This window comes from Hirundo rustica, chromosome 7 (genome assembly GCF_015227805.2).
Source record: "Hirundo rustica isolate bHirRus1 chromosome 7, bHirRus1.pri.v3, whole genome shotgun sequence".
In the NCBI taxonomy this organism is placed as follows: domain Eukaryota; kingdom Metazoa; phylum Chordata; class Aves; order Passeriformes; family Hirundinidae; genus Hirundo; species Hirundo rustica.
This window is the reverse complement of record NC_053456.1, coordinates 15305262-15328272: the sequence shown is the minus strand read 5'-3', so window position 1 is coordinate 15328272 and position 23011 is coordinate 15305262. Positions and strand designations below refer to the sequence as shown.

Genomic DNA, 23011 nt, shown 5'->3' with positions numbered 1-23011 from the left:
ACCGTTTCTTTGTGCTGCTTGGACCCCCTGTGTGAACAGTGGGCCAGGTGCCCATGGAGAAAGAGGAAAATCCCAAGCACGGCTCCCTCTCTCCCCCCAGCACCACTGCACCCAGACCTAAACCTGTCTGTCACTGAACAATTTATTAAGTTGCTTACAGAGGAAGGATGGGATAAGGGTTAATTTGGGGCTGTAGGGGCCAAGGGATGTGATAGGGCTCTGCAGGGTTAGGGGGCAGTGAGGACCACTTCCACTCCCAGCTGTGCCCAGCCCTGGGGTTTGCTCGGCTCCAGCCTTGCTCCCCTGACTGGGGGGGACCAGCCCCTGCAGCAGAGCTGGGCCACACACCATCTCTCCTCCCCACAGTCAAGCTCTGACTGTGGGCCAGGGCAGGGTGCCTGTGGAGGGTGCAGGGAGCTGCACTGGCACAGACCCCACCACTCATACTTAGGCAGCAGCATCCTGAACCTGGAAAGGGGAGGTCAGTGCCTTTTCCCAGCCCTCGGCGGCTACTGCAAAGGGAGTCACAGCAGCAACAATGACACAGGGATGACAGAAACAGCTCAACAAGAGGGCAAGGTGGTTGGCTCTGTGGCCCCAGCTGCACAGAGCTGGCACTATGGCTTCCATCCGGGTGCTGCTCACCCCATGAGCTCAGTCCTGCTCAGGGCCAGGTGGCTCAGTGATGCGGATGTGGACAAAGAGCGAAGAGGGTGGGATGCTGGTGCCATCCTTTGAGAGGAGATGAATGTGGCGATACCCTGCAGGAAGGACAGCAAGGTTCTGGCTAACTGGAGTCCCATCCCCCTCTCTAGTACCCAGCTGAGCCCCAGACACGCTTGCAGGGCTGTCCTGGGCACCCAAAACCACTGGGCAGCCGTGACTCACCGGGTTTGATGTTGGCAAATGCTACGGTGAACTGACCGACAAAATCATTCCTGGAAGTCTTGTCATAATCCTCCACCACAAAGCGGATAAGGGCCAGCTCGGGCACATGGATCTGAAACTGCAGTGTCTCATCCCAGCGGGGGTTAAACCCTGGGCAGAGAGAGCAGGTGCTGAGAGAGTGAAGGACAGCCGGAGCTGTGCCTGGGCACAGCAGGGTTCATGGTACTGTCGTGGGTCTCACCATTGTTCTCGATGTACTTGGTCTCCTGGTGCGCCTGGTCGGCGGGGACCCCGTAGATCTCCACACGCACCAGTGGGTCAATGATGGCTCCCTCCTTGCTGTTGGCCACCTTGGGCAGCTGCTGCCCGCTGATTACCTGCAGGGCCAAATTAATCTTTTGTGAGGCTACTTGGCTTCAGCACACTGCCCAACAGTGTCGCCATCTGTCTGGGACCAACAGAGCCCCAGGACACTGTCACAGCTTTCCCAGGGTCTCTCCACAACACTGTACCTGGATTGTCAGGGTGATGGGGCCAGGGCCTGCCCAGCTGCTGGGGTCACTGGGATTGAAGAGTGTCTCCTCGTCCCTCATGAAGGGTGGTTTGAGCACATAGCCACAGCAGCCATTCTGGCTGAAGAGCCCATCACACAGGTCCATCTCCATGCCGGCTGTCTGGAAGTTCAAGGCCACTGGAGGGAGGTGGCAGGGAAAAGGGTTCAGAACAGCTTGGAGATGGTACTCTCTGCTTTGAGCTGAAAACCAGCCTGTCCCCATAGCCAGAGAGATGCAGAGTTGCATAGGGGAATAAGGTATTAATGCCTGAATGCCCCCAGGGCAGCATAAGAGCCAGCAACCTGACCTGGCTCCAGATGGGGTTGTAGCTGGCAATAATACAGGTGTTGATGGTGGGATTTAGCACAGGACTTGGGGCATCTCCCCAGCCCTGTTGCACTCTGGCCATACCGATCTGGCACCCCACGTTCCACATCTCCTGGGGGCTGTAGTTGGAGGAGTCAGTCCTCATCCCGCTGGGGTAGATGCGTGTCAGCTGCCAGGCATTGTGGCGAACAAACTCATTCCCTAGGGATAGAACATGAGGCCCACTTGTGGGGTCATTCTCTGGCCTGCACAGTCACCCACATGTACTGCCTATCTATCTGTCTGTCTGTCTATCTACCCACCTATGCACTCACCCACCAATTCTCATCTCTTTCCCTACTCAGGAATCTAGGTGCCCTGCCTTGTTTTCTAAGCCAATGATCTCATCAACTACCAGAGCCAAATCCCACAGTATAGCCCCACTGGACCCTGTTTCTCCCAGACAGGGAGGGAACCCCAGTGTCTGGAGCCTTTGGTGCTACCCATGGGGAAGCCATCGGCCCCCTCTACTCTGTCCCAGTCACCCGGTGCCACTGCCCCCTTTATGTCACCTTCATCCCGGATGAGCTTCCTGGCCTTGGCTTCAGAGAGGGAGGAGATCTCAGAGGGCCGGGAATGGCTGCGGGCCTCCTGGAAGCCTCGGAAGGGCACATTCTTGCAGTAGATTACACAGTCGGACAATGCTTGTGCCAGAGTCTCCCTGTCCTTCTGCAAGGCAGAGCCATGTCGGGTCCCTCCTGATGGGAGCACCACCCACCAGCACTCACCCAGGCCAGGGGCTGTAGAGCCAGGGCAGGTAAGAGCAGGCAGGGGTGTGCTGGTGGGTGGCAGCATCCCTACTATGAGCGGTCTTCCTGCCAGGAACAGAGCAAGCAGGGGACCTCCAATATGCTGCCACCACAACAAAGAAAGGGCTGGCATGGCCAGGGGCAGAAAAGGCCATCCTCCCTGCCTGGTGATGTCTCTGCAGTCTCTGTCTCTCGTCTATGCAGTAAGATGTCATCACAGCTCACAGCTGTGTCCAGGGACTCAGATCTCCCAGCTGGTCCCCAGCCTGGACCACTTACCTTTGCCCTCCGCCTCTCCTCCTCTGCCTCTGCCCCGTTGTCATCATCAGACACATCAGGTGCCTCATCCCCTGGCCCATCAAGGGTGTCCTCCAGCCTCCCAATCTTCTTGCCCTTCAGCAAGATCTTGTGCTTCAGCTCCTGTGGGGTCCGGGACAGAGAAGCACCTTCAGCTACCCAGAGCCTCCATGGGCCTTGTCCCCTTGGATCCTGCACTGCTGGAGGCCAGCATGACCAGCTCCCTTCAGCACTCAGAAGGGGATGGGGTAGGAGGGTTTTGCCCCACTGTCTGATTCTGTAGGACATGGGGAGACAACCCTGGGAACAGCCTTGGCACTTCTGTGAACATGAGGACACAGTACCCACCCCCAGCGTCCTCAACCAGTGTTCCTGGTGGAACAGGTTGGCCTGTTCTCTGAACAGCAGATCCACCTCCTTACCACACTCTCAGGCAGGACAGAGATGCCCTGCACAGCTGTGCTCTATCCCTACCTCTGGGGATGGGAGCTGGGTGGGGACGTGCCCATCGATGGTAGTGGTGAGGAGCTGTTCCCCCAGGATGTCCTTAAGCTGCTGGGCGAGGACCTCCTGCTGCTCCATGCTGCAGTGGTTCTCCAGGGACAGGATCACCGGGTAGTCTGAGGTCTGAGGAGCAACATGCACACCTGGAAATAAGCCTTGGTGGGGCTGGTGAGCTCTCGTAAGGGCTTCATCTAGGCACGATCAGTGCTAGGATGGAGCCCCTTGTGTCTGTTTCTCCTCTGAGACCTTCATACCCCTCCAATCCCCCAGTATCCCCCTCTCACCCCTGCACCCCCAACAGTCCGTGTGTGCATGAGCCCCCAACCCCTGGCACAGCCCAGCGCAGGCTGTAGGTCAGACCCTACGGTGCTATCCCCCAGAAAGTGACACAGCCACTCTCCTCCCCGCAGCGTGACCAGTCCTGCTGCATCACCAGGTGTGTGAGCCTCAATACCACTCCCCCTCCAGGGATACACCACTTCCATGTATCCTCACCCTCCAAAGACCACCCACAACCACCAGCACCTGGGAAAGGGTGCCTTACCTTGAAGGCGTACTTCCCCAGGGTGCTCACCACCTCCCGGAAGGGGATCTTGGAGGTGAAGGTGTGGCCGTGGTACACCATGGGCTCCCCATTTGGCCCGTCCCAGCAATCCACCTCCAGGCACCGGCAGCCCCGTTTCAGAGCCCTGGGGGTGGGTTGTCACCTCTGGAGCCCTGCACTCAGCCAGGGCACCTGTTCCCTGCCCTCCCCTCTGCCCGTGGGTGTCGCCCCTAAGGTACCAGGGGACACCCACCAAGGGTGGGGATGGTGCTGCACGCAGGGCATGGCCAGAGGAATGCTGGACCGCAGAGGAGCAAAGGAGCTTCTGGGGTTTACCCTCAGGAGCTGCTCAGGACATGACACTGGGGTGGGAGGGTGTTGGAGGGCAGCTGGAAGGGAGCAGTCCCTTTACCTGATGTAGCCCTCGATGCTGCTGTGGCCCCGGATCTGATCCTCTATCAGGTAGGTGTTGTGAGAGGAGGAGATGAAGTAGTGGCAGAGTGGCTGGCTCATGTCCTGCCACAGCGCCCGGTGCTGGGGGTTGAAGATGGAGCCCTCCGGGGAGCAGAGGTACATGAGGAACCCATCAGCACTCAGCACATGGCGAGCCCGGGCTGCAGGCACAGGGGGAGGTTCAGCAACAGCCAGGGACACAGGAGACAGAATGGGGGCAAACAGGGATGAGGATTGCTCCCAGAATTCCCAAACTGATGGGCAGGGCTGCTGCCAGAGTCTGGGGCGCAGAGTTACCGCAGGGCGGTAACTTTAGAAAAGTGGGCAGTGGACCCTAAAGCTGGTGCTTGCACACCAGGGGTGGTCAACCTTCTACACCAAAATGGTCCAGGAACGGACAAATAAAGGGGAACTGCACCCAGATCACACCTTGGTGAGTCTTTCTCTTGTGCCTGTTCACACCAGGATGGGGTTGGGAATGCTCCTGCCATGGAACTGTGAGTCTTTGACCTCTCCTTGCCCCCATGCAGAGCACAGCTGATGTCTGAGCCAGCTCTCACCTGTCTCCGATGGTTCATACTTGTCAATGAGCTCCATGGCCAGCTCCTCTGCACCCACATCCTCCAGCTGCTCCTCCCGCAGGAAATCCACCAGTTCCAGCAGCGTCAGCTTCTTTCCATCCTCAGAAAATTCCTGGAAGAGGCTCAGCACCTCCTCACGCTGCGTGAGAGCCTTGTAGAAGAGTACAAATTCCTCCCCTTCCAGCGTCCCCGACTCTGACTTGTCAGCGTCCTGTTTGCAATGGAGCTCCCTCAGCACCCAGACGGGGCAAAACAGGGTGTCTTGGCCACCAAAGCTGCTGCTGGGGGATTCTCCCATCCCAAACAGAGGGCACAGAGACCCTACGCCAGTGGTAGTGGCAGGAATTGATGAATGGGGGAAGGGATGAATGGGCAGATGGAGGGCTGGTTGGGTGGACTGAGGGATGGGAAAGAGGGTTAAAAAAAGCAGATGGCTGGTTAGCTGGGTAGACAGATAAGCAGCTGGATGGACAAATGAATGGGATGAAGGAAGAGCATGTTAGTTAACAAATGAATGAACAAATGGGATAAACCGGTAGATGGCTGAACAAATGGATGCATGGATGCTCCTGGATGGATGAAAGTGACCAGAACCTTTTGCAACGAGGGGATGTACAGCTTGTTCCAGCCCCTCCAGTCCCTCCCCAACCTCTCCAGGCTCTCAAGCGTAGTGCTCACCTGGAATAGCCTCAGGGCATGATCCTCGTTCATGTCCACATTCATCATCTTCAGGAGACGCTGCACCTCCTTGAAATTCATGCGACCATCTTTATTCTTATCAGCTTTCTGGAACCAGTCACGAATCCATGTGCGGGAAACCAGGGCAAATGTAAAGGGAAAGGACCTTGGCTATGAGAAATGGGGCTGGGTAGTATCAGAGAGCATCTTTTCCTGTGCCCTACACTGATGCAGATGGTGAGACCCAGAACAGCTACACACATGCTGGGGTAAGGCTGAAGATGCAGGGCCTAGGTGATGATCAGCAATGGGTGAGGGGGGCAGAGTGATGCTCTCAGGAAGGATATTGGTCTATCTTCTCCCTTTGGTCCATGGTGGTGGCCACCTCGATGAGCTGACGGAGGCCCTGTACCCAGCACTGTGCCTCCTCTGCTGAGCCAGCAACGAGGTCCAGGTTGCCGCGACGGCCGTAGAAGACAATGGTGAAGCAGCGCTCAGCAGGGAACTCCTCGGCCACGCTCTGCAGCACCTCTGACTGGTGCCCTTCCCGCACCGTCTCCACATCGCTGATGGAGACTGGGGCAGAGGGAGGGGAGGCCTGTCTGTAGGGGACCAGGACCACAGGGCAAGGGGCCCACAGACATCTATCCTTACAGTAATTCCTTCCTCCACTCCATCTAGCCATCCATTCATCCATCCATTCATCCATCCATCCATACAGTTATCTATCCATTAACCACTGAGCTATCAAGCCAGCCAGTCATCCATCTGCCCCTCTGTCTGCTTACTCCTGCTCTGGCATTATAGAGGTTCCATTTGTATCAGCTGCAATTTCTACTCAGCCCTTTCAACCCATGGGTCCTGATGGGGCAGGATGTTTCATGGAGAGGTGTGGGTGAGAAGAGATCACACATACATGTAGAGCCTTTCTTCAATCCCCCAGCACCCTTAGCAAGCATGGCCCAAGAATCTCCATACCTTCACATCCCTGCTCACTCTGAAATCTACTGACGGCCAATACACAGCTGGTACTCACAGGCAGACTCCGTTTTGCCTGTCCTCTTGGACTGGTACCAGATGGTCATGCAGTCCTCCTGCAGCTTGAAGTAACGCTGCTTCTTCCAGCTCTTGGACTTGACTTTGCGCATCAGAGTCCCCTGCTGCATCTGCTCCAGTGTGTCTGTGAGCTGGATGCCTGGGGGCAGCACGGGCTGCATCACTGAGGGTTGGGGTGTCCAGCCACTGTGCCCTGTTAGTTTGCTTCCTGTCACCTCTGAGATCACACGTGGTCCCTCAACCCGTGAGGGAGGAGGGATGAATCAGAAACAAACTCCCTTCAGCACGAGAGGTGCACAGGGTAATTCCCCATCAACCCTTCCCTTGGCACACCCTTGGCACTTCCAAGCCCAAATCCCAATGGCCATGGTGGGATAGGTATGCTTCTGAGTGCAACAAGGTGAGCTCAACCCAGAAGCCAGATTTGCCTCGGCATAAATCCAGATGGCCCATTGCCCTGCCCTGCACCCATCCTCCGCTGGGGCACTCACGGGCGTTGCACAGCAGCGATGCCATGGCTCTGCCTTCTCCACGCTGGCAGCTGCTGGGGAAGGAAGAGAGAAGGTGGCTGGAGGAAGCAAGGTCAGGCCCTCATGCTGTGCCCAGGTCCCAACGAGTGGGCTCCAGCCACACCCACGTGTGTGCAAGGCGTGTGCGCATCTGGGTGCACCTGTGTCTGTCTCCTGCTGGGTCACTGCATTCCTTAAGTGTCGAGTTCACACCACCGTACTCATGAAATATTAATCTGTGTTACCGGGAAGCCGGAGCTCAAAAGGCGTTGGTGGAAAACTGAAAAACTTGCCAGCGCTGATGCCCCACAGCCCAGTGGGTATCACAGCCCTGCTGCTCCCAGGTAAGAAGCAGCCCCTAAAACCAGGAAAAAAATGCTCTGGCAATGCCCAAGAACACCCTCCACCACCTAGAAAACTACCCCAAGCAGCAAATTTGAAAGTAAGGGAGACGCACATCTGTGATAGCAAGGAAAGGAACACAGAGCAATGACCCTCAGCTCCTACAGCTTCTTCTCCCCGGGGAATACCAGCACTCCAGGCAGTGACTGCACCCACAGCTGTACAGGGAGCACATGGCAGCGAGCGGGACTATAAATACTACTGGACAATGAGACTTTGATTAGGCTGTTGAGACTTTAATTATGCTGACAAATCACTGGATGTGCCTGTCACCCAGGTGCTGGAGTTTGGCTTTGGAGGAGAAGATGCCACAGCTGGTGGACTGGGATTTGGGTGCAGAAAGGGACCCAGGGTCCCTGGGAGCAAAGGGCTCTGTGCCAGGGTGCAGGGGTGGCAGCTGTGCCCCAGGCCCCTGACTCAGCACAGGCTGAGTGAAGCAGGGCTGGGAATAGCCAGTGCCGTCAGCATGCAGGCAGCTGCCAAGCCCAACTGCCAGACCGCTGTGGGCTCTCAGGCCAGACAGCAGCCATCCCTGTTCTGTGTGGTTCAGCAGGATGGAATAGCACTGGCGAGGGCTGTGGCCCTGCTCCTGCGAGACACCCTAGCCATGTGGCAAGCTGTGGCTGTTTGGCTGTCCCCAGAGCACATAGGGATCATCTGTCCACCCTTGGGGACCTCACATGCTGCTGGAGACATGGAGCAGCTGGGGTGCCATCCCAAATGCCTTCCAGTGCTGGGGCTGTGTTTTCCCAACACTGGTCCTTCTTGCAAGGCTCAGACTGCAAGGACTTGCTGCAGTGCTCGCGTCCCCCCACATCCAACCCACAGGGCACTGACCCACTGGCCCAGGACTTGGAGTGCCTGCACTCAGAAATGGGGGGTATCCCTGTGCTCCTTTTGAGCGCTTCAGAGTTGGTGCCCTGATGCTGGCTAGCAGAAATGACCCACATCCACCCTCCACAGTGTGCTCTCAGCCCCTGCACCCATGGGCCTCACAGAACCAGTGGGGACAACCCCAGTCACCCATCTGCCTGCACTCTCCTGCTTCCCAGCAACACCCAGCCACTTCACTGGACCATAGCTCCAGGTGCTCACCATCTTTGCAGCAGATGAGGGAGATGGGCATGTCTTAGGGAAACTGGAGTGGAGGAAGAGTCACCAGAGATGGAGAAGCAGGGAGATGCACTGGACCGGCACAAAGAATGGCTCAGTGCCGCCAACTGTTCTGTCCTCTTGGCGCCTTGCCATGCATGTGTACAAGGTGGCAGCATGCAAGGGAGCAGCTTGTAGCCCTTGGGCCCATAACCACACTGAGAGTTTGGAGCTAAATTTCTCCCCCAGGGCCAGCCCTTCCAGGCTCCCAGCACAGCCTAAGCATGCCCAGTCCCAACCAGGGAGCAGTGCCTTCCCCACAAATGCAGCAAAGAAGGGGTGATCCCTGCCAACCCAAGGAAGCATAAAGAAGCATTTTGCGGGTGCAAGGACACATCTGTTCAGCTCTCTCCTGTTGAGCGAAGGATGCCATGAGCCCCTCACCGCCTGGCCACATGCAGGCCCCTTACCCCAGTCTGAATTACATCGTTGAGCTAAGCGGGATGAGAGCCAGGGTGTGGAGAAATCCAACCCGAGAGTTTCCCGCAGGGCAGCTGCCTGCTGCCACAACAGCCCCAGCTACCCCAGCACCCTCTGAGCCATCGCAGGGTCTCTCCTGGTGGCGACAGGCCCCAGCAGAGCTGGAGGGGCAGTGACTGTGAGCGGTCTCCAGCCGTTCCAGGGCAGAGTCGCTCGGCAGAATAAACTGCCACCATACGGGTGACCGTGCCAGAACAGGGAAGGATGACGGCCCTCACGGCCCTTCAGGCACCCCCCACACCTTGCTGTCCCGGCGTGTTCACAAACTGCCCTTGTCCTAGAGCTTCGCTCAGCCGGCAGCCGACGAGGGCAGAAGGACTTGGGGGCGAGGTAGGGAACAGATAAGAGGCTCCGGGATGAGGCGGCAAACCCCAAGGGATTTGGGGCTCAGGGGATAAATCACACCTCATAGCAAAGGAGACAAAATCGCCGGCGCTTCTCCTGCCCCGCGCCACCCCAACCGTGCAGCCGCTCTGGGGCACCGCAGCCCGAGAGAGGCAGTCCTGGAGCCTGGGGATCCCGGAGCCTGGGGGTCCCAGAGCCTGGGGGTCGCAGCCCCGTACCCGCCGTGGCCCCCTCCCCTCCGCAGCACGCCCGGTCCGTACCCGCTCTACGTTGCCGCTCCGCTGCGCTCCGCTCCGCCGGTGCTCCGCCGCCAGCAGCCGCACGGAGCCGGGGCTGCCCGCCCGCCCCTCGGCAGCGCCTGGGCGGCGAGCCCTCCCCCGGCCCCCGGCCCCCCGCCCCCGCGGGACGTCCCCGGCCCCCGCACGCCCCGCAGCCGCTGCCTCTCAAGGTCGCTTCGGATTAAGGTCATGCCACTCCCGAGGCGGAGCGGGGGGGCCGGGTGAAGAAGGCGGTGGAGGGGCCGGCAGGGTTGGGAGTATCCTGCGGTGCCCCTCCTTTGGGGGCGAGCCCCCCATTCTCATCCTCCGGTTGAGCCTGTCTGTCCCCAGACGCGCTTGCACCGATGGGGGATCCAAGCTGGGGCAGCCTTAGGGCAGGCCGAGCTGGGGGCAAAGAGCGCGGGGCAGGGACTGAACTTTCGGGTGGGCGATGCTCTGACACACCTGGGCGCCGGCGGAGTGCGGCAGCGCTTGCAAAGCCGCGTCAGGGAGGCAGCGAGGGCTCTCTCCCTGGCAGGCTCGCTGCCTTCCTGCAAAGCAAAGCAGAGCAGCACCCCCTCCACACTACCTGCCCCAGAAGAGATGCGGCAGCGCAGGGACCCAGCCCGCTCCCACTGGGAAAGGCCACTCTTTCCAGCTTAAATCCCCAAGAGGGCACATCCCACCCTTCCTCCCATCAGCAATAAACCCCCACTGCGCCGCTTGCCCCCACACCCCCCGCGAGAGACCAGACCAGGACAAATCTCTGCTGGCTGGGGTTTTATTATTTATTAATCCGAAAAAAAACAAAAAAAAAACCCCAAAAAAAACAACCACCCAACCAAACAGAAGCATTTTCACACCCTGGGAAGGTCAGGGTGAAAAGGAGGGAAAAGGCAATGGTTATAAAACAGGAACCCGAGGGCACGGAAGAGGCTATGCTCTGCCCTTGTTATGCAAGGCTGTGAGAGGACGGAAGGGAAATGGTAGGATTTAAGACACTGTTGGCACGACACTGCAGATGATCAGCAAAATGGGCTACTCGAAGAGGGGGGAGAAATAAGTAGCTGCCCAGGCTTGCCTGCAGCCAAGAGCCTGGGAGGTCCTCCACTGCTTCCGAGAGCCTGCTGCAGCTGCATTAGCCTCGGCAGAGGCGGCAGGTAAGTGGCTGCTGGTCCAGTTTAATTGCAGTGGGGCCATGGCAGATGCCAAGGCAGGTTTCAAAGCTGTAATGGATGCACCTGGCTGGCAGAGGAGCGGGAAGAGGGGGGAAGGGAGGGGACGGGACTGAGCGGCGCCTGGCGGGCAGCAGCGGGTGCACAAGGCAGCGTACCTGGAGCCTGCAGGCGGCAGGGGATCAGAGGGTGGGTGGCCTGCCCACCACCTCAAAGCAGGTACCCGCACACCGAGCTCCATGTGATAAGCAGCCTTCCCAGGTCTAGGTGAGAGGCCAGCACACAGCCTCCGGCCACTGGTCAGCTGTGGGAGTGTGCTATTTACAGCACGAGAGGCAGAATCCTGCTGTCTTCTCCTTCCCCGGAGCCCTGGGAAGCGACCTTAGGATGCACGGGCTCACTGCAAGTAATCCACCCCTCCTCCTGGGGCAAGCACCGCAGTGGCCTGGCTGCAGCCACTTCCCTCACACTAAAGGAAAGGAAGAGAGAAGCTCACTTTGCCAGACGGATGCAGAGCCAGGAGCAAGGATGCGCTGACAGGGAAAAAAAGCTGTCCCTGGGCTACCTGCAGCTGAGTAGCAATATTAGCAGGGGCTAAAACAACTGCATCAGCTTTTATTCAGTTCACTCATCTAAACAGACATGTAAACAGGAAGTGACAAGGAACTGGAGGGACATGGCACGCATACCCACTGTCGTGTACCACTTGGGCGGAGGCTGAGTTTGCTGGAAGAGTGGACATCTGCGCTACCCCAAGCCTGGAGGTGGGGGAAGAGATGCCACCCAAGCCTCCCGGAGAGACTGGGATCTATACAGACTGTTTTTATTGATTTTTTTTGAAGCTGTAGTATCAGCATTTGCTGGTGTTGGGATCCCCGGAGGCTTGCTGCACTGCTACAGAGCAGCCCTTTGGCTGGGTGGGATGGTCCGACAGGCCAGCAGCCGGCTGGCGTGCCCGGTTTGTTGCAGAAGAGGTCACCTGTTCCTGGTTCTTTGTAAACCTGAGCTGTTTCTTCCCCAGAGCCCCACCTCCCCCAGCAGTCATTGCGGAGGAAGAGGGATGCCCCGTGGGTCAGTGACTTGACCCTCTTGCAGGTTCTTGACAAGCTGAGCCAGCCAGCGTTTTGTGGTGGTGTCATCCTTCAGGACCTGGGCGAAGGTGGTGTCCTTCAGCTGGTCAGGAAGGCACTGCCTGAGAGCTTCACGTGCCCTACATCAAGAGACAAAAAACGGGGCCCAACAAATAAACTCACAGGGGCAAGAGGGGAGCAAACCCCACCAGGGACAAAGCGTTCCTCTGCCTGGTCTTCTTGCCAGAGCCAGCCAAGAAAAGCACTGAGTAGCAGCACTGCAGCAGGTGGCACTCAGCCAGCCAGCCAGCTCAGCTCCCACCCCTCACACTAAACCCCGCCAAGCAGCCCCTGCACCCCGACACCCAGCAGCAAAGTGATGCGACGCCAGAGAGACTGAGGCAACAAATACACACCCAGCAGCTTTGGGCAGAGCACTGGTCAGCAGGAGACCAGTTTGTATTTTCCCAGCTGAATTTTATCTACTGCTAACAGCCTGTCTGATGCAGAAGAGCGAGAGTATAGTGTACCTTCCACCTCAGCCCCGCTTTGTAACTTGTTCAAGCTACATTTGGGCTCAGGCAGTAGTAACCTGCACAGCTAGAATTTGCACAATTCCCCAACAATCACTGTTTCTCCCATGTACCATAAAAGCTCCTGTGACTATTAGGAAAAAAATTAAAGCAAAAAACCCACCCATCTTCCACACTGAATAAAGGCTGACAGAGCAGGAACCTTGATTTCCCCCCCAAGTGGGCACTGTGGAGAAGAACTGTGCTTCCAAGGGCACAGGAGAAGGCAGGGCCCAGACTCCTAAAATGTTTACCTGGGGTTATCGGAAAGGCGAAGGTAGCAACGGACGACATGTTTCAGCAGCCGTGCTGATGGCTCCTTGGAGAGCTGCAGGACCATTTTACCCTGTTTGACAGAGGCCAGTGCCATCAGTTAAAGTCTTTAAAAAAACAGCTTCACAACCAACAGAGGCTGGGAAAGATCATGAAATCACTCACTCTGGCTTCCCACACGGCACAGCCCATTACCTTTTATCTAGATATTCCTGCACGGAGCCTGGTGCTGCTTTCCAAGATGCCTTTGAGAATAACAGCTTGCCATGACTTGGAAAGGGTTCTCCCAGCAGCTTGGGGAAAGCTCATCCCATTTCTGTTTAATTTTTACCTTCCTAGGACTACTTAGCAACTCTTTGTGAGATTAAAGAGAACCTGGGGTTTTCCCTCTCTTGGAAGACAGACACATTCCAAACACTTTGATAAGTTCAGGCTGAGTCACATGATAACATGATGAGGTGTGTTCCCAAGCTCTGCAACACCCATTTGCATTCCCTTCATTTCAACATTCTTTTAACACAATAGCAATACCCTGGAAAGCCAGGCCATAGGAATGGGCTCGCCCACACCTCATGTAGCAAGATCCTTATCCAGTCTTAGGACGTATCCAAGCAGCATATTTTTTCTTTCTGCTACATCCCTTGTGAAGCTGTTCTAGGGAAACAAGGCATGGACAGATCTTCCTGGCCCAGCCTCTGCTTCTCACACTAAGTAGGACTTTGCACATGGTTGCACCTTTGAATGTGCCTAGCTGAGCAAACAGTGTGGATGCCTTCGCACACCTGCTCTGAAGAATTTAACAGACTGCTGGCTTGTAGTTTAGGAGTCAATCATATCTGCCCAACAAGTTTTGTTTTGTTTTTCCTGTAAACTACATTGGCTAGCACTAACCATTTTCCACATTTGTTGAATTCACCTGTATTTGGATATCCTGGCTGTCAGCAATTAGCAGGTCCCCATCATCTGCCCTTCTGCAAGCTTCCTGTTCTTAAAATCCCCCAGGATACCAATTATTTCTTCAAAATAAGCAACCACAAGCTTCTCAGAGAGCTCCTGGATGGAAAATACTAACTTGCTCTTTTAAAAGCACATAATGCTTGTGTAACATTTTCATCTTTCTCTCTTGCACTATTGAATATTGATCCTGCTAGTGCTTCACCCAGTGGTGGGACTACACATCCTAACATGCTTTACACACCCACATCCTCCTGTGTTCAAGGAATAATTCACATCTGGGAATAGCTTAGTCTCCTTCCCTCCCCTACCTCAGAGTTTCTAATTGCATCCTTCCCTTTTCCCCTGAGTCAGAGATCCTTTCATCAAAGTTGATCTCCTTGAATGCAAAAATCACATCACACTGGATATTAGGGACATCAGCTCAAAATCATTCATATTTTGCTGTTTGTGGGTGAATAGGAGATGATGGTTTTTTTACATTTGCAAAAACAGACAAGTAAATATCTCTAATGAAAATATTAACATTTAGTCAGACAACCAGTACTGCTAAGTGCCTAACTTACTGCTGCATTTTCTTCTCCTGAGGCCACCCTTTAAAAAGCACACAAACACACACAAAAGCATGGCAGTAACTATTCCAGGGTAGATTTGTAATCCCCTTGGCAAGCTCAAGAAAAAGCTCAAGCTGGGTCTTTTACTCCTGGGATGAACAAATTTTGAGTACCCAAAGCTGTTCTTTACAGGGATCACGGAATGGACAGAACTTGTTTGCTCTTTTTGTGTTCCAACACAAAAAATATTGCATACAGAGCAGCTAGTAGGAGTCAGATTCAGAAAGGGAAAAAATGAGGCAGCAAACAGGAAACCCATGAAACTCCTTGGTCAAAGACACTGTGGGTGCAAAAAGTTTCCAGAGGTTCAAGGGATGGATGGGACAAACACTGGCAGTTACTACATAGAAACCCCTCAAGTGGCCCCAGAAATCCACAGCTGAAAGTAGCTGGCAGCTGTGGCACTGTTATGAGGACAAGTATGAAACATACTTGCCCTGCTCTTTCAACATGTTGTGAGAGACAGATGGGTCACAGATCCATGATCTGAACTATGTGATCATTCTTACATAAAGTAATATCAATTCATGTCCCATGAACAACTGGAAACACCCACAACTCCGGAAAACCTTTTTCTTCTCTGATGAGGTTTACCTGTTTTGTCTTGGGGACTTAGTATACCACAACTAATATGTGTTCTCTTGACGTGCAAACCAGAATCACACAAAGGAAACGTGGAAGCAGAGATACAGCACTGCAAGCAATTAGCCCAAGAATGATTTGACTCTCTCATCCTGTGCTCCAGCCTGACAGCAGTAAAGCAGGTGCTGAAGAAGCTGACTGCTATAGCACAATCTTCTTTTTTAGATGTAGATACTTAAAAAAAAAATAATCTTACCAATATCATGGCAACATGGGAAAACCGCTCGTAAGTCTGACAGATATATGCCAGCCCTGTGTCATCCAGGAGGATTTTCTGAAGAATAAACGTAGCAACCTAGAATAGGGAGAAAGTAGAAAACAAAGCATATAAACAACTTATCTACCCTGAAAATGGACAGCTTTTGTGTGGTGCTCTTTTCAAGTCAGCCCCAGAGTTGAAAAGCCTTCCAGCAGGCAGCAAATGCTTTACTCAGTGAAAGTTAGAAGCCAGAAGAAAATGCAGAACAGTACACAATGCCTGGCATCTCCGGCTACAGAAAAGAGATGGACACAAAGCAGAGTGTACAAGATGACTGGATTCAGGTTGCATGAGATGCCAACTACTGCCAAGCCACTCAGGGAGCCTCAGGTCTTGGGTCTGTTTGGTTTTTGAGGAGGTAAAAACTCCACCCAGACTTGTCCCAGACTTTGCAACAGCAGTGAAGCCAGGTCTGCAGGGCACTGCCTGCTCAGTCAGAGGTGAACAATGAAGTGTCTTTATTAAAACAAAAAATAAGGTACCGTTTTGGAGAGCTCACTGCCAGACTCCATAATACGTAAGCACAGGGGAATAATTTCTGTTGTCAATAAGAAATTTATCACTTCTTGCTCGTCAGTTTTCACCAAGGCCCCTTGAAGTAAAAACAAAACCCAAAGTCAGTAAATGATAGACCATTTCCAAAAAATCTCACCTTTCAAAAAGGGCCTTTGTTCTGCCCTCCCCAGAAACCACTCAGTCTGAATGCCAGGCAGAGCAACTGTCATCCTAGACATGTTGCAGCACACGGCTGAAGAAGAAATCATTTTGACAGGGTAAAACTAATTAGTGTAAAAGTAATGGGTTTGGTGGTTGTTTATTTTTCAGAAGGGGGATGCACTCTTGGCTCTCCCTCAGTAGTAACACAAACACAACAGGATCCTGGCACCTACAGAAACCTCTGGGAGGAAGAAATTCATTTTGAGACATTTTAAGACTCTTTATGCATTGAGAGAAAAATTATTTGCACAGAAAGGAAAAAACAAACAAACAAACAAACAAACAAAAAACCCCAGCAGGATAAGGGGAAGACAGGGAAAAGACACCCAAGTCAATCAATGACAGAAACCCAAAGAAAGCCCAGCCTGCACCCACCTCTTTCAGTGCCTAGCTAGGAGGGCTGAGGTGAAGGTACAAGTCTGCAGGTACTTGTAGTTGAAGAAACATACTTTTGGCAATGCATTTAGACTTCAGAGGGTTTTTTTTAATAAGTGAAAAGGAAGAGGAGTCTGCCTCCACAATGGAAAAGGAGCAGCTCCTTTTCTTACTACTACAGGACTTGGAAAATCCCGAAACAAGAGACCTCTGGCTTTGGTCATGCAGGTCTCTATGCCCACATAGAGAAGTGAGTCTCTATGCCTGCTTTGGTCATGCAGGTCTCTATGCCCACAGCATGAAGTGAGTGCCCTAAGACAGCAAGAGATCAGTGCTCCAGCATTAGTCTGGCTGCTCACCAATGACTCCGAGGCTTGTGAGCCGCAGGTACTCAAACGGACGGGTCTTGCTGACTGTGTGCAGGAAGGGGTACAGGAAGAGAGGAATATGAGCTGCCAGAAAAGCTGATCTGTAGGAAAGAGAGAGCACACAATGTGAGCAACAAGGGAAACAAAGTGAGCACACAATCTAGCATTATCACACAGAGCCTCAGACTATTCCTGGTGGACCCAACAGCTACAGCTCCTCAAAAGTGGCTAACAGTTAATTCTCTGATGGAAAGGCACAAAGCAAATCCTGCACTGAGCACAGCACAAAACCTAACACCTGATCTGTCAATTACCTGCATTCCTGCCTCAGCTGACCATGAACTGAGCACACTCTGTTGTTTTTATTACCTCCTCCTCCTGCCACCCAGACCCTCTGTTTCCTACACTCACTGCTGCATTTCACCCTGCAGGTTCCCAATGGCAAGGATCGTCAGCCACAATGCCCGTGAAAAGTACCTCTCAGAAATACAGACTGGCTGAGCTTTAGGCATCGCCAGAGTTTAAATGTGCACCAACTACTTTCCCCAAGAGTCCTCACATGGCCTTCTGGCAGTAGTGAAAAGTAAAGACTGCATGTAGAACGCTGGAGATTGCTCTGCTAACAGAGGGAAGCTCTGTTGCACAATCATCCAAAATACTTCTTCCATTTTCAGTTTTCAAATTTTAAATGTAAAGGTGAGTCATGTAAAACTCCCCTATTTTTTTGGATATCATCTCGCAGAGGGTTGCTATTTAACCCTGCTTTGCAGCAGCTCAAAACCAACTTCAGCTACGCTGCTGCTCAGCAGTAACAGAAGCATGAGATTGTGGATCTCTGGGTAGTTGCCTTCTGAGTTTTAGCTACTGATTTTGGCTGAACTAACATCATATTTTTCCCTACTGACACAGGCTGGGCACAGATTGAGAAAACATGAAGTCAGACACTGGCTGAGGACTCCAAAAATGGCTCTGCTATTGCTCCCTTGCTTCACACTTGCCTGAGAAGGACAGTCCTGTTCATTCCACCCTTTAAACAACTGGTCTAAAAAACTGTAAGCTGAAATTTAAGGAGTTCTTTTTTGATTTCACAGAATATTCTAGGTTAGTAGAGACCCACTAGGATTGTGGAGCCCAGCTCTTAAGTGAGTGCCCATACAGGGACAGAACCCACAACCCTGGCATTATTAACACTGCGCTCTAACCAAGCTCCTTGTCTAAATAATTGCAAGCTCAAGGATCCTTGCATACAGCACTCAACACAAAGGTACCTTTAGCTCTGGCTGACCTCCCAGAAACTGCCATAACCCAATGTTCTAAGAGTTTGCAAGATCTCAGGATGATCCACGGAATGCAATGCATTTAGGACCATAAAGCTGCCATCTTGATAATCCATGCAAACAAGTAAAAGCAGCAGGCAGCTGCCTAACTATCAGCTCTGTTGTCTGTTTCATTTCTCTCAAGTAAAAAAAGAGAAAGGAGCTAAAGAGCTTCTAAAGTCAAACACATGGGCTGAGGTGTCAACATCAACACCTCAGAAAACTCACAGGACTTGGAAACACTTACCTCGTTTCAGGGTGTGATGCAACACACTGTAATAGAGCTAAAGCATTGCAGACTCTGTTGGACTGATGGGCTGTCAAAGTCGGAGGGTTGATTGATGGATAAATATTTACAATTTCCTAAAAATTAACAGAGAGTGGAAAGTTAAAGGAGAAAAATATCAGAAAGCTAGACCAAAGCTCTTGCATGGCAAGGAAGTGCAGTTGCAGCAGATAACAGTCTGCTTTCACCAAGCATCACTTTCAAGTTACGTGGCAGCCACCATGCTGTTCAGGCAAGGGCAGAACTGCATCAGAGTCACAGGAGTGCATTCAAACCTTAACCTGCTCCCCTCACCACATGACCCAACAAAGATGATATTCCCAAGCAATGGTAATAAGGGATCCCACCAGTTCCTTCCCAGATCCACCTCACGGATGCACAAGCTCTGCAACAACCTGATGCTGCACCACGGAATGAAGACACAGACAGCCTGACCCACCTGAAGGAGTGCTGCAATGGTGCCAAACGAGTGCCACAGCATTGGGGCAAGGTCAGGCACAGACTCGCGCTTCTTGCTCAGCTCCAGCAGTGCATTCTCCCGTGTCTCAGGGCTAGACAGCTCATTGATCCACTGGTAGATCTTTTCACGGTCAACCTGAGCCAGTGCTGTTGGCACAGGCTGGGAGGGAGACAGAAAAGCTTCAGTCCAAACGTTTTATCCAGTTCTCACTCAAACCGTTCCCACAACGTGACAGAAAAAGAAACCTGACTGAGAGGGCAGGACCAAAAGCTCTATTAAGATGTTGTGGATATAGATCCATCCCTTCCTTAGATTAGTCTTAATATTTCAACTATTTGAAATTCTAAGGCTTTATTTCCTGGCCTGACTTGTTAAGACAGTCTCTCTTAATCCCCTTGTCAAGCAGTACCTTTGTAAGTTCATTCAGCAGTGAGAGCCAAGCTGCTGCCCATCTGTGCCAGCAGAGTTCCTGGGGAGTGACACACACTCCAGCCAGCTAGCATTTGCTCCACCTGCATTAAGCATGCATTTATTTCATGCTTCAAGTGCAAGATTCCACAGATTCAGAGTAAGGCAGAGGTTACCTTTTTCTCTCTACAAACACCCATGATATTGGAAACTGCCAAAGAGATTCACTCAATGCACATGAAAAAATATTCATACAAATACTAGAAAATTTTCACTAGTTCACCATCAGCCTGACACTGGCCACAGCCAGTGACAGCTGCTGTTATCAATGGATCATATTGATACCAGGTACATTGTTCACATGCATGAAGCTAAAAGGGAATTTTTCAGGAATGACTTTGTTCAAGATCTCAGGATTATTTGATTCCTGTTCAAAACAAACCCAGAGAAGGGTAGGTCTATATTCCTAGCCAAGGCACATCTACTACTCAGGAGAAATCCAGATTTTGCTTCTGCCTCTCTTGAAACATCAGGGAAAGAACAGTATCAAGATCAACAAGTTCTCAATTGAAAAAAAAAAAGAGGAAGAAGAGGGAAAAGAGGGACTGTGTCATAATTTCTGTGGAGAAGGCAAGGCATAAGTCTTTCACTGAAACTCTGCCTCCGCTGGCACAAGCAGCACTTGGTGCAAAAAAATACTCTGCAGACTCCCTAAAGGAGATAGTTTGGTGACTCAGATACAAAATTTTGAGGAAGACAAAAGCCATCACTAAAACCTCCTGTGTGAACACTTCCAAAAGCCAGGTCAGAACCTTTTCAAACACAGCTGCAGTGGTTGTTATTGAAGCCAAGCACAGCCCTGTCAGTACTTGCTGCTCCTGTGCCAGCCCTACCAGCATACACCCAGCTCTGCATCCTGCTGTGCACGGTGATCCTGGCTGCGAACAGGACTGCTTTTTCTTTTTTAACCCCAACTGAAACTCCTCATGTGCTCCCCACAGAGGATGAGAACAGAGCCCGTACCACAACGACAGCCATGCTGTCACCAAGCAGCTCACCACGAGACACACAGGAGAGCACGGGGGAGCTCAGGAACTGAAAGTGCCTGACGTGAGACCTGAAGCCACGTGGCAGAGGCAGTCCCAGAAGGAATGCAGGAGGGATGGAGAGAGACTTCTAAATCTTTGGCAGATACCAACAGCTTTCCTTCTCCATGTCTGCAAATGTTTCTCTCCTCTGTTTATCCCCATTTTATATCCATAGTCACGTCCAAAGAGATTCTTCCCCAGCTGTGGGATTTCCCTCTCCTTCAGCCACTTCTGTGGTATTATTTAACTTAAATGTTCACACATAAGCCAATGCAGTGTTATCAGTCCCTGTACTCTAAGGCTCAAATACTTTTTTAGCTGTTCATATTTCCTCCTATCCTCTTTTTTCTCATTGTCATGATTTAGGGATGGTATTCTCCAATTTAGTGTTCCCATTGAAACCACTCCAAGCCACTTGTCACCCACTCTCTCCGCTCCAAGATGGATGGGGGAATTGAAGGCACACAAAGTAAAGATCACAGGTTGAGATAGGAACAATTTACTGGAAACAGCAATCAGATACGAAAACTAACTAATAACTAATAATAGTGACAGAGGGTACAAGAGAAGAAAACTTACTGCTCACCCCACAGAACGCCCCCAACAATACCCAGCTGCTTCCTGGGCCACACTAGCCCAAACCCAAATCAAGTCCTTCCTCCCTCCCTGAAAAACAATGTGAGGTGGTACAAAATAATCTCTGGGGCCTAGCTATGCTCCTTCCTGTCTACTGCAAAAATTAATGTCTGTTCTGGCCAGAACCAGGACACTTGCCTACTCCACTTGTAGTTTTTTTCCTAAAATCTCAAACTAAATTCATGATCCCACCAAGTTTTTTGTGCCCCTACAACTGTGAGTGCATTTGCAATGCTAACTTCCACACTGAAGCTCAAAAAGAGAGGAAGAATGAACAGAGCCCATTTGTTTTTATGTGGGATGGTGGATTGACAGGCAGTGTAGCAATAATGTTGTTATAATTGTGTTATCTAAAGCTTCCATCTATTTTTCTAGACTCACTGGAAGTTTCAGTTCCTGTAAGCTTGAATACATCGACCCCTTAAAAGCACAGTCATGTGCTTGTGATCCCTAGAGAGCACTAAGTTGATTTTCCACACAATTAAGTTTATGATGTCCAATATCTGCCTTAGCTAGAACAAACAGCTTTTCATAGGCTCTACAGTTGCTCCTTTTGTTTTAGTTGAAATGGAAAGATGTGGGCTTTTTTCCTAATTCCCTATTTCATTATTGTTTCTTCTTCACCCTCTTAGACCCCAAATTCTGGGGAACTCTGAGGACCACACAAATCCTGCAAGCTCCAGGACAGAACCCCACCAGGCAGACTTTCTTTCGCACACAGGCAAAGCAAAACTTGTCAACAGTATTACATCAGGAAGAATCTTGAGACACCTTTTCTCTTTCTTGGAGAATCCTTACCCAATCCAGTCCTGGTAGCTTCCTGAGGGGGATCAGCCATGGATGGTACTGCACCGCAATGGGGCAAAAGGTATGTAGGAACACAGCATCTGCTGCCCTGAGGGGCTTTTTGCTATCTACTCTTTCCCTCTGCAGTCAAGGCAGCAGTAAAACAGCTCCCCAGAGGGCAGAGGAGGTGGCTGGGCACCAAGGCATCAAAGATGAGAGTTTTAAAGTCATTTAAAGAAGATCTACTCTGAATCTCGTGCCCAAGCTGGAGGCTCTTCTTTATCCCTTCTTATCCTACCCTTTCCTATCCTTACCCTTTTTTCCCCCCGCACTTCCCCCTCCACACACCGTGGAAAATTTTTTTAAAAATTTATTTTGGTTGTAGATTAATTAGTTTTAGAATTTTGTTCGCTTTTCTTCTACGTACTTTTAAAGTAGTAGAGCAAACCTTATCGAGGAAATTTGTCATCACTCTTACGCTTTTGTATTAAACTTGCTTTTGCCGATACCTTTGCTACCAATTCTTTAAGGCACCGTAAAACACCGATTCGCTACAGGAGGCATCCGGGCGCAGGGAGGGAGCACACCAAGCAAGGGGAAAGAAGGGAAAGCCCTGCGTGATGCACCCGAGGCAGAGCCGGGTCACCCAAGCAGGGGAACCCTCCAGGCCCTGGACGAGCCGCAGCAGACAGAGCCCGCACCACGGGCACGGAGCAGCCCCGAGGGAGCGGCCGGAGTTAGGCAGCTGCCAAACGGGCCCCGCCGGCGATGCCGAGGGGACGGAGCTCACGGCGGTTCCGCCGCCCCGCGGCCTCAAGTTCCCCCCGGCGGCCGCGCTCCCGCTCCCCGCACGGCCCGCGCAACGGGGCCCCGTCCCCAGCGCCGTTTCGTCGCCGCCCGGCAGGGCGCGGAGGCGCACGCTCACCGCGGCCGTGGCCAGGCTGTGCATGGTGGGAGGGCGGGAACGGAACCGGTGCCGCCTCAAGCCGCCGTCACCGCCGCCGCCATGGACTCGGCACCGCCGCGACCTCTCACCCGCCGCGCGGGGGCCGCCGGGACGGGGCCGGGCGGGGCCGGGCGGGCGCCGGCGCCTGCGCGCGGAGCGGGGGCGCGCGGGGCGCGCCGGGAAGGCGCTGCCGCGCTGACGTGAGCGGGCGCGCGTCGCGCGCCGTCTCGCGCTGCTGTGGCCGGTTCCCG

At 52.8% G+C, this 23011-nt stretch overlaps 2 protein-coding genes across 5 annotated transcripts; both read right to left on the bottom strand.

The window, feature by feature from the left end:
* Window positions 1–123: 123 nt before the first annotated feature.
* PLCD4 (phospholipase C delta 4) lies at window positions 124–9916 on the bottom strand. Of its 4 annotated transcripts, none has more exons than XM_040069966.2 (16): window positions 9819–9906; window positions 7162–7214; window positions 6651–6809; window positions 5962–6190; window positions 5615–5744; window positions 4916–5147; window positions 4315–4516; window positions 3903–4047; window positions 3329–3481; window positions 2837–2977; window positions 2321–2477; window positions 1854–1970; window positions 1401–1579; window positions 1130–1265; window positions 889–1038; window positions 124–761 (listed from the first exon to the last, which is right to left on the bottom strand). In XM_040069966.2, the coding sequence occupies exons 2-16, from the start codon at window positions 7184–7186 to the stop codon at window positions 655–657; spliced, it is 2262 nt and encodes a 753-aa protein (XP_039925900.1). In that variant the 5' UTR covers window positions 7187–7214; window positions 9819–9906; the 3' UTR covers window positions 124–654. The 4 variants fall into 4 exon arrangements, with proteins under 4 accessions (XP_039925900.1, XP_058277371.1, XP_039925901.1 ...); XM_058421388.1 differs by having other exon boundaries at window positions 140–761; window positions 7162–7211; window positions 9819–9916; XM_040069967.1 differs by having other exon boundaries at window positions 140–761; window positions 4315–4357; window positions 7162–7211; window positions 9819–9916.
* A 666-nt stretch (window positions 9917–10582) lies between these two features.
* CNOT9 (CCR4-NOT transcription complex subunit 9) lies at window positions 10583–22863 on the bottom strand. Its single transcript, XM_040070145.2, has 8 exons — window positions 22740–22863; window positions 18876–19055; window positions 18398–18513; window positions 16826–16935; window positions 15857–15966; window positions 15312–15410; window positions 12887–12978; window positions 10583–12200 (listed from the first exon to the last, which is right to left on the bottom strand). The coding sequence occupies exons 1-8, from the start codon at window positions 22761–22763 to the stop codon at window positions 12032–12034; spliced, it is 900 nt and encodes a 299-aa protein (XP_039926079.1). The 5' UTR covers window positions 22764–22863; the 3' UTR covers window positions 10583–12031.
* Between the last annotated feature and the right edge of the window lie 148 nt (window positions 22864–23011).